This window comes from Rhinoderma darwinii, chromosome 4 (genome assembly GCF_050947455.1).
Source record: "Rhinoderma darwinii isolate aRhiDar2 chromosome 4, aRhiDar2.hap1, whole genome shotgun sequence".
In the NCBI taxonomy this organism is placed as follows: domain Eukaryota; kingdom Metazoa; phylum Chordata; class Amphibia; order Anura; family Rhinodermatidae; genus Rhinoderma; species Rhinoderma darwinii.
Window position 1 is genome coordinate 358,312,465 of NC_134690.1, and position 10,542 is coordinate 358,323,006.

The following is a 10,542-nucleotide window of genomic DNA, read 5'->3' on the forward strand; positions in this document are numbered from 1 at the left end:
AATGGGGATGCAAAACCCACAACAAAGCCCAGTGTTACAACTTTTGCGGCATATTCGCAGTGATTACGTTGCAAAAAATGCAACAACGGAAAAAAAAAAAAACCTTGATTACCCATAACACCCTCATCCTTCCTGCAGTCCGGCCTCCTGGGATGACGTTACATCCAATGTGACCACCGCTGCAGCCAATCAACGACTTGCAGCAGTCACAGGGGCTGTAGCGTCATCAAGGGAGACCGGACTGCGATGGAGGGACGTGTCGCCGTAACGACCTATGTAAGTATGAGTGGTTTTTACAGCTGTGGTACGGTTTTTGGACGGAATGTACTTCGGGTTCCAGGTCTGATGCGTAGCTTGATTTTTACGCAGCATATCCGTCCCGTGGTAACCCGGCCTAAGGGTTCATGTCTTATTTGGAATCCTTAAAGGGGTTGTCCACATTTTTTTTTAAATTCCACTATTTATTTTTAGAATAGGAAATCACAGATTTCTAATATACGCGTATTCGAGTTTCTGCTCGCATACGTTTCTTATATCCCTGCAGTTGTTTGTCTAAAAATAAATATTAGCCCACAGATTTGTCCATAAAAAATCATCCATAGGATAACTGAATGGACAGTCATGTGACCACTGGCATTTAGGTAACACTGTCCAGGTATCTAACCGGTAAATGGTGTATTATTGAGGCGCAGGAGTTAGGCCCTGTTCACTCTGAGTTTTTGGGCGCTGATCCTGACGCAGAAGCCATGTCTGAATCGGCACCATAAAATTGCACTCCATTTATTTCAATGGGAGGCAGAGGCGTTTTTTTTTTTTCTTTCAGTTTTTGTTTTTCCCGCGTGGCTTTTGGCTGCCCGCTGGTGAAAAAAAGCTGCATGTCCTTTCTTGCCGCGGTTTGTGTCTGACCTTCCATTGAATCAATGGGAGGTAGAAAAAATCTGCAGCACTCGTTTCCGAGCATTTTTTGCCCGCAGTCTTTGCATTCGCTTTAATGGCCCCAGGTGAAAACCACGAGGGGGAAAAAAAATAAACAGGCATTTTCATATCTGCCTAAAAATTCCTGAAGGAATTCTGAGGATTGTTTTTTCTACCTGCAGAAAACTGAACAGGGCATTACAGTATTTCTACCAACAGCAACTTTAGTCCTATTTACATAGCCCATGTTGCCCCAACACATTGTGTATGTGTATATATGTGTGTCTAAGTAACATGACTGACGCCATGTCTAGTCATATTCAGTTAGCCTGTGGATGCATTACACAGGACTAATCTATGGGCTGTACCATTCCACTGTGATAGGGGCCTCATGCACTATAAGAAATGTATGTGAGCAGAATTTCTAATACATGTATATTAGTAAACAGTATGATTTCCTATTCTACATTTAAAGAGGCTTTGTCACCACATTATAAGTGCCCTATATTGTACATGATGTGATCGGCGCTGTAATGTAGATTACAGCAGTGTTTTTTATTTAGAAAAAAGATTATTTATGACTGAGTTCACCCAATACAAGTTCTTCCTGCAATTTGGTACTTCCCTGCATTCTGCATGAACAACCTAGAAAATTACCTTACTCCTAATAACTCCTGTTGCTGCTATTTACGTGGAGTGTGCAAATATTTATAGCTCTTGATAGTCTAGGTAGAAGAGTATACATTGCTTTTATTTTAAAACAAAGAACCAAAGTCCCAAACTCTGACACGTTTACTGGAAATAGAGCCACATTTTGGACCTGACTGAGGTGTTTTGTTTTTTTTGTTTGTTTTTTTTTAATGTCTGTGAAACAACTATTTTCTTGGTAGATGGTTTTTGTGACACTTTTATGTCCTTGTTTTTCAGAATCCGATCATGCCATAGCAGTGAAGACCCCAAGTGGCTGCATTATCCCCACCGTAATAGGACTTAATGTTCTTCCACCCCTTTCATCTCCACCTAACCTTCCCCAGGAACATCACAATGAATTGATAGATAAAAGCCCTAAAAATCCTGCAGCTAAGCGGACTCATCCTCCAACCCTGGAAATGTCTCCAAAGCGAATGAAGGATACAGAAAAGGTTTGAATGCACTTCTTTTATTATTGAAGATGTGAAAGGACCATCAAAGATAGAGATCCATATGATAAAATACTATTTGTAGGCTTCCATGTTGGGTATTCTCAACAAGCATGTGATCAAATTCCCAGTAGCCTAATTTATGAATGTTAAGCAAACTATTTTTATATAGAACAAGAAAATTATTTATATTTTGAATCATTAAGATCGGTAAGTTCATATTTTGATGATTTTCCATCTTAATGTACATTGCAAATTAGCGTTTTTCTTTTTTTTGTGTTAGCCAGAATTATGAAAATCTCAAACAGAATAGACTTTATTTAAGAAGGCTTTTATATTGACAATCTCCAAATGCTGAGACCCCCACCGTTGCTGATACGAAGATGCAGAATCACTCAGCTGAGTGCTTTGCACCTTCGATTGATCGGCACTCCTCGTCGGGCTGAAGCTGGCTTTCATAGGCTGGGGATGACTCTCACAGACCACCTAACAGGGAGCGCTGATCAAAGTCAAAGGTGCAAATCGCACAGCTGAGCGCTTCTGCACCTTCGTCCTAGTGACCGATCCGATCTTTTGATAAGTGCAGTCACTCTAAGGCCTTATTCAGACGAACGGGATATACGTCCGTGCAATGCGCGTGATTTTCACGCGCGTCGCACGGACCTAGATTAGTCTATGGGGCCGTGCAGACGTGCGTGGTTTTTACTCTGCGTGAGTCCGCTGGAAAAAAGTCACGACATGTCTGTTCTTTGGGCGTTTTTCACGCATCACGCACACTTTGAAGTCAATGGGTGCGTGAAAACCATGCATGCCACACGGAAGCACTTCCGTGCGACCAGCGTGATTCGCGCAACAGCTGTGAAAAGGATGAATGAAAACAAAAGCACCACGTACTTTTCTGTTTACAAACATCCAAACGGAGTGTCATAATGATGGCGGCTGCGCGAAAATCACACAGCCGCGCATCATATGCTGATGCCCCACGGAGCTGTTAAGTGCCTCCACCTCCAGCCCTTGGAGTTAGGTAGATAGAGAAAATAATGAGCAGAGAATGTTTCAACTTATTTTAGATTTAAAAAAAAAAAATAAAAGCTGTTCAATGCTGCACATTCATTTTAAAGAAACTAATAGTGTATTTTTAGCTTCCAGGGTTTCCTGACTCTGCATTTGTACAGCCTTCTATTCCTGAAAAAGAGGAGAGGACAACTGTGGTAAGCCAGGAATTATAATCCGTAAATATCTGGATTTATAAGGGTTATCTATTGTATGAAAAAAGGGATTATATACAATGGATCTACAAACATGTGTATTATACATTTTATATTCATCCATCCACATACATGGTGTGTGTAATTACAGTATATCTTGAGTGCTGAGATTTCAGTATTGGTAGAAATTTCAGGAGTACACTAGTTATAGGATAAGCTAAGAATGACAGGGTCTCTTTGTTGCCCCTTCCCCCCCCCCCCTCCCCCACCCCTCCTCCCCCACCCCTCCTCCTCCCTTCAACCTCTTGTTTTACAGGAAAGAATAATTGCTGGAGAAGTTATGCCCATTCCTACTATTGACCGCATTAGATCACAGGTACTATCCATGAAATCTATATATTCACTTTGGTGAAAGTTCCCGTGACTCTTCAGAAGGGGTGACCTAAAGGTGCTTCTATTTACTCGACTGCTATGTGCACTATTCTCTATATAGAACTCCTTAATGGCTTGATTTTAAACTTACCGCTTTTATCTTTGTGCATATTTTATTGGATAAAATACAGCTGAAGCTTGCACCATTATGGTAAAGGCGTTGTCCCACCACAACAACTTATCACCTATTAACAGAATAGGCGATAAGTGTATGTATGCTGGGGGTCCCAACGCTGGGACCACACTGATCAGGAGAACAGAGGTCCTGAGTCCGCTTATGAACGGAGCTGCAGGTCACTCATGCGCGCTGCTTCTATTTATTTTCTATGGGACTGCTGGAGAAGGCCAATGCTCCAGCAGTTATCTCCAGCAGTCCCATAGAGAATGAATGGAGCGGCAGCGCACATGTGTTACCTTCCGCTCCGTTCGTAAGGGGATTCGGGACCTCCGTTCTCGATCGCTGGGACCCCAGCATTTAAACACATCACCTATCCTGTGGATAGGTTACAAGTTGTTGTGGTGGGACAACCCCTTCAGTGTGTTGTTAAAATCCATGTTAAGAGTTTTCAATATCAACCTGATGTTTTAATCTGTTTATAGAGGCTACCCAGTAAAGAGCTACCAGATGCATCCTCTCCTGTGCCAACCGGTAATATTCGGGTCATTAAAAATTCTATCAGACTAACTCTTAACCGGTAACTACACTGTGTAATATGTAAAGCAATATCTGAGTGGTATTGTGCGGTCTGTGATCGTGTAGAAAGCTGAATCATGAATTCTGTATATTAGGCCTCATGAACATGGGCTATTTTTGGGGGGTGATCACTTTGAGCCGCTCATGGGTGGTGCTAAAGACTTGCTGGAAAAGCCCTATTCTTTCTTTGTTCTCTTTGGGAGTCTGTACATCAATCAAGATCAATAATCCCTGATGCTTTCTGTTTCGCTGTCAAACAATGCAATGTACTGAACATCCTAAAGAAAAATGTCGATTACGGGTTTCCCTCTTATGCCACATACTGCCATGATACTCTACATACAATTTTATATCCCTTTTTAGAGTGGTTACTTCTCCTCTCCTGTGTATTATTTTTATTTTTTTTTTAGTTTTTTTTTGTATGTAAAAAAAAAAAAATCTATAAAAAAAAAAATACTTATTGGGTTTTACAGCTGTAAGGCCCTGTAAATGTTTGTCTGTTTTTCGTATGTTATTTCAGTCTTTATACTTTTGAAAACTTTAAAATATTTAAAAATGGGAAAAAAAAATGTCTTTGTACTCTGATTTTGTAATGATACTTCATGTTCTGTTTTGTATCACCTTTTTTGTCTTTTGTCTCTAATTGTTTAATCACAGAAAAAAAAACTGCCACGTATTGCTTTACATTACCTCATTTATTGTCTGGGGAAGCAGATCTTCCTAGTATTGGTAGACAAAGCCTCACTTTTCGCAGGCTCTGAGATTCACAGTTCGGCTTTCAATACAGTTACAGTTTTAGTTTATCTGAAAAACGAGGTACTGAAATGTCTCCTGTGGAGACTGGTTACGTAAATGTAACATTTATTTCAAGGTTATATTTAGAAATGTCCCTAATCTCCCCTAATTTATCTGATTAATTTGAATATAACCTTTTATTGTACAGTTCATAAAACTCTATACCTTGATGCCTCCGTTCTGTAGAAATCCTTGGCTGATGATGGAAGCTGCATTAAAGAAGATTTCCACCCAAACCCTAAAAATGGCATTATATTAGAGAATCGGAAAAAAGAGCAGTAACTAAAGTTTGGGAATTTCATTTTTATTTTATTTTTTCTATTTGCGCTAAACGTTTTTCCAAAATGTGACACTGACCGCAAGTGCAGCCATTTCAAATTCACTTGCCGTACTTCCTGTCGTCACTTTTGGAAAAATGGCTGCAGCAACTGAATAGGGAAATGACCAGATCTCTTAACCATTATTACCAAAGTTTATTTACTGCTGTAATGTCTGATTTCCCAGTATATGGTCATTTATGCTTAAACTCTCTTTAAGGCATTGTTTTTTCGTTTGCTTTTTTATTTCTCCTAGTCTTCGTATACTGGGATCTTTTCCCGTTTTGTCTTTTAAAAGGAAATAAAAAAGCAAGGGAAAGCTGTCATGTAAAGGGTTTTTCCCACAATAAATTTTTCTTTACCTATCCATAGTTTGTATGAAAACATGACCACCGGTCCATATAATTTTCTCCTCACTATGGTCATTCTGATGAGGGGAAAACACAGGACCCCCCCCCCCCCCTGTATCAGTGATCAGCACTCCTATTATTTATTACCTGTACTGTGGATAAGTGATGAATGTTCATTGTAGGACATGGCATGTGGTGATTTCAGAGATATATATTATTCCCAATAAACACAAACTCTATGGCCGCAGTGCAACTGTGACCAACAAACTCTCAATAGTTTCGCTGCAGCAGCAGAGACTGACACGCAGTTCTTGGTCGTATGACACTTGCCAGCAGTTGAAGCCTCTTCTCAGGAACTCTGTATCATCAAGGTTTATACTACATTTTCCCCATCAGCATTTTATTTCCGTGTTTTTTTACAGAGCATGCATAGACTCGTACAGGCTTATTATCCACACCGCTATTGTACTGTTACTTGCACTGTTTTGTAATATTAAAAACCATTGTATGCAAACTATTTTTGTATGTAAAACAGCATCACCTTTTCAAATACAAATAAAAAAGCAATACTGTCCCCTAGCTCTTATTCTGTCTCTCTTGTGTTTCATTGAGTTAAATTTGGGAGGTTTTAAACCCCCTTCCCTTGTTGGAATCCAATCCTGGTTTGACCAAAAAAATAAATTGTGGGGTGTCATTCAAACAAGCAAGAAGTTCTGGTTTATTTGGGTCTTTGAGGTAAATGGGTGTATACACACTGGTAATTGATGGGCACCACCTAGTTATAACAAAATGCATATAAACAGAGGGCGCCAAGCGTATACCTCAAGGAGTATTCGAAAGCAAAGGAAGAGAAAAGCGGGTATATAAAAGATCTTCACACCTTCAGTATCAAAATATTCCTTTATTACACCACATGATACAGAAATAAAAAAAACAGTTGTAATCGTGTCCAGCCTACGATAAGGATGTCCCTATGCACAATTGACCGTGATGAGACTGGAATAGAGGGACTGGTTAATAATGGTTTGCACTAGATGGGAGTTTCAGCATGGCCTCTAACCAGGTGATTGTAAAAAGTGTATCAAAAGTATAAATGCAACATGAAAGATGATATAAAGAGCTCCAATCAAAAATGAGTATTAAAGAGTAACTGATATAAATAGGAATATGTGCAGACCTTGTATATTAGATTCTCAATAATGATCAAATTAAAGTTTTTTGTTTCTGAAAAGCTAAATAAAGTGACAAGCGCTAGGTCTGTACTTCCTGTTGTCACATTTTTCAAAAAATGCCCCCAACATTTCTAGGTAAAATAATTCACAAACTGTAGCTACTGCTTCAAGTAGAGATTTACTAATCGAATTTTTACATTTTGGATGGAAATACCCTTCAAAGAACTGATCTGATTGGTTGCTGTGGGCAACAGTGACTGTCAAAGATATTTTAATATTGCTCCATTATTGCTATCGACAGTTGTAACTAAAACCGCTTACAGAACAGAATGTGTGTTCTATTTCTAAGACTTCTGGTATATGACCCAATGACCTTTGTTTTCTGCTGCTACAAAGGCTGACATGACTAAAAACCTAATGACTTTAGTATATCTTTAGCCTAACAGAGATGGGCTTGGACGATTCTGTATTATACCATATGTGTAAGTTTGAGGGCAATGCCTACTCTCATATTACGTTAAATAAAGGAACGTCCTGCCATTCATGGCAGAGGCTTATTTGAACACCAACGCCGCGTGTCATGGTCTCTTCGGTCGGCCTCTCTCAACCCTCCAGTGAGAGATTTAATTTGGAACTCTTAAACCATTGCAGATAGTCCTGTTTAAAGGGAACCTGTCACCAGCATTTCACCTATTAAACCGACTATACCTGGTGGTAGAGGGTGAAAAACCATTTCTATATAACCTATAATTGTCTTCTTAGTCGGCTCTGTAGCTTTAGTATTCAGCTTTTTAGTGTTCCCACACCGTATGCTAATGAGCAGAAAAGAGTCAGATCTTCATTTGAAAAGAGTCAAATCTTCGTTTTGAAAAGAGTCAAATCTTCATTCCTCAAGTCTTTCCGAGTTTACCTCACCTTCTTACTTTTGATTGACAGCTCCTCGCCTTCCCCCAGCACACAACATCCCGCGCTTGTGCATTGATGTCCTATTCTGGTGTTTGCGCACAAAGGGACACCGGATTATTACGATAAAAGGCGCGAAACGTTTGCAGACCGTTATTTACAGTCGGAGGAGGAGTTTAGGAGAGGGGATAACGGCAATGAACTTTTTATAGCAGCAGCTAGTGAGGGAGAAGTAAAGTTCAATAGGTGAAATGCTGGTGACAGGTTCCCTTTAAGGGACAAAGTACATTTTGCAGTGACACTGTTAAAGAGGCTCTGTCACCATGTTTTCAAACCCCTATCTCCTATTGCAGCAGATCGGCGCTGCAATGTAGATAAGAGTAACGTTTTTATCTTTTTCAAAAACGAGCATTTTTATATTTATGCAAATGAGCCTTTAAGTACAACTGGGCGTGTTTAAAGTTATGTCCAAGTGGACGTGTATTGTGTGTGTACATCTGGGCGTGTTTACTTGTTTTACTAGCTGGGCGTTGTGAATAGAAGTGTATGATGCTGACGAATCAGCATCATCCACTTCTCTTCGTTACCACCCAGCTTCTGGCAGTGCACAGACACACAGCGTGTCCTCGCGAGATCACACTGTGACGTCCCTTCCTCCCACAGGAACGTCATCGCGTCGGATGAGCGAGGACACGCTGTGTGTCTGTGCACTGCCAGAAGCTGGGTGGTAACGAAGAGAAGTGGATGATGCTGATTCGTCAGCATCATACACTTCTATTCACAACGCCCAGCTAGTAAAACAAGTAAACACGCCTAGATGTACACACACAATACACGCCCAGTTGGACATAACTTTAAACACGCCCAGTTGTACTTAAGAGGCTCATTTGCATAAATATAAAAATGGTCATAACTTGGCCAAAAATGCTCATTTTTTAAAAAGAAAAGTTACTGTTATCTACATTGCAGCGCCTATCTGCTGCAATAGGAGATAGGGGTTTGAAAATCTGGTGACAGAGCCTCTTTGAAATAGTTTTTATCATGATGTCAGCTTGTCCCTTCCTGCACAATGACCTCTGCACAGGTAAGGGCACGCCTCAAGAACTACCATGTAAGTCGGCGGGTCCCCACCAGTTCCTGCTGGCCATGTAGCTGTTGTACAGCATATCTCTAAATGCTGTTAAGAGCAGCTCAGGCAAGGTGCTGCCCCTATAATCATGTACAGAAAATAGAATATAAAAATCTATCAAAAAATAGGTTTGAAAAAATTGTTTCACTGGTTTTAATAAGGAAAAAAAAAAATAGGTGATAAATTTATTTTATAAGGAGGCAAGTTATACTGAATCTATTCCCACAAATCTATCCATCTGCTCAGCTCCTCTTTAACATGCTGCCCACAGATCAGACTGCATGGTCCATGTGATAGACTCCCTATAAAAACCGTTTGTAATAAAGCTCTGGAGCTACTGAAGATCTTTATAAGGGGGGAGGTGAAGGGCAAGTGAATCTCTTGGTTCATAGTCAGAAAGCATCCTAATGCAGGCTTGTATGTGCAACAATAATTAATAAAGTGTGAAAATGAGGTTTATATTGCAACGAAGACCATAATGGTGGCAATGACTGTTTTCCTGAAATATCAGGAGTAAAAAAAAAAAAAATGTCCCTTTTATGGAGGACAGAGATGGGACATATGGTCATAAAGGAAGTATATTGGAAAATTGTATACATTTTAATTATACAAAAAATAACATCAATTTGAGAACTGGACAACCCATGTCACCAATTTTACCATCTGAAATAAGCGGCACTGGCACGTCACAATGGTATGCTGCTCGCTATATTGGCAGAAAATTCTATTTTACTTTGTTTTTGTAATGCAAGTGAACCTGAAGCAATGCTGTATTTCCCTTCTAATGTAACATTCCGAAATCCTGGTATTTGTCCACTAGGTGGCAGCATGCTCCTGCATTACATGTCAAAGAAATTGTAGTGTCAGCAATTTTAATCCACAGAAGTGCTTTTGTCAATTTTAGCGAATACTATAAGAAATGTGGCTAAGCATTATTTAAAGGGTACCCCCAGTAATGTTGCCGATTTCCATCTTCCGCTACGGAATAGCAGTTTTCTGCACCGCACCAATTTCATTCTGGCACTATCTTGCTGCATTTAGTTGAGTAGAATTACGGGGCTTCTGAGTGTTCTATCTGGAATACAGACTAATCATGGTAATAGTGTGCCACTCTGAATGAGACCTAAATGTAAAATGTGTTAGAAATTAATGTTTGTTAGAGATTTTTTCGATTGGGGAATTCTTTTGCAAAGCTTACTCTGTCATATGTTATAGCCATGATCACTGTATATAACCATATGGGTAAGGCGAATGGAGTGCATTGTTATAGATGACCCATGTTACCTTCATACTCCTTAGGCCTTATTCACACGGACGTGTCTGTTTTGTGTGCGAAAAAAACGCTGCGGTTTGCGCGTGAAAAAGGTCCGTGTGGTATCAGCATATGGTGCGTGGCTGCTTGATTTTCGCGCAGCCGGCATGATGACACTGGTTTTATGTTTACAAACAAAAGCACGAGGTGCTTTTCTGTTTGCATTCATTTATTTT

General features: G+C 39.9%; 1 protein-coding gene across 1 annotated transcript in view; it reads left to right on the forward strand.

Moving 5' to 3' along the window:
• The window catches only part of PAPOLG (poly(A) polymerase gamma), a 31,647-nt gene extending 25,218 nt beyond the window's left edge, over positions 1 to 6,429 (forward strand). Inside the window, exons 19-22 of the mRNA XM_075862997.1 lie at positions 1,843 to 2,057; positions 3,197 to 3,265; positions 3,579 to 3,638; positions 4,295 to 6,429. Of these exons, the coding sequence (XP_075719112.1) occupies positions 1,843 to 2,057; positions 3,197 to 3,265; positions 3,579 to 3,638; positions 4,295 to 4,393 (443 nt within the window). The 3' untranslated portion in view covers positions 4,394 to 6,429. The remainder of the gene's footprint in view (positions 1 to 1,842; positions 2,058 to 3,196; positions 3,266 to 3,578; positions 3,639 to 4,294) is intronic.
• The last annotated feature ends 4,113 nt before the right edge of the window (positions 6,430 to 10,542 follow it).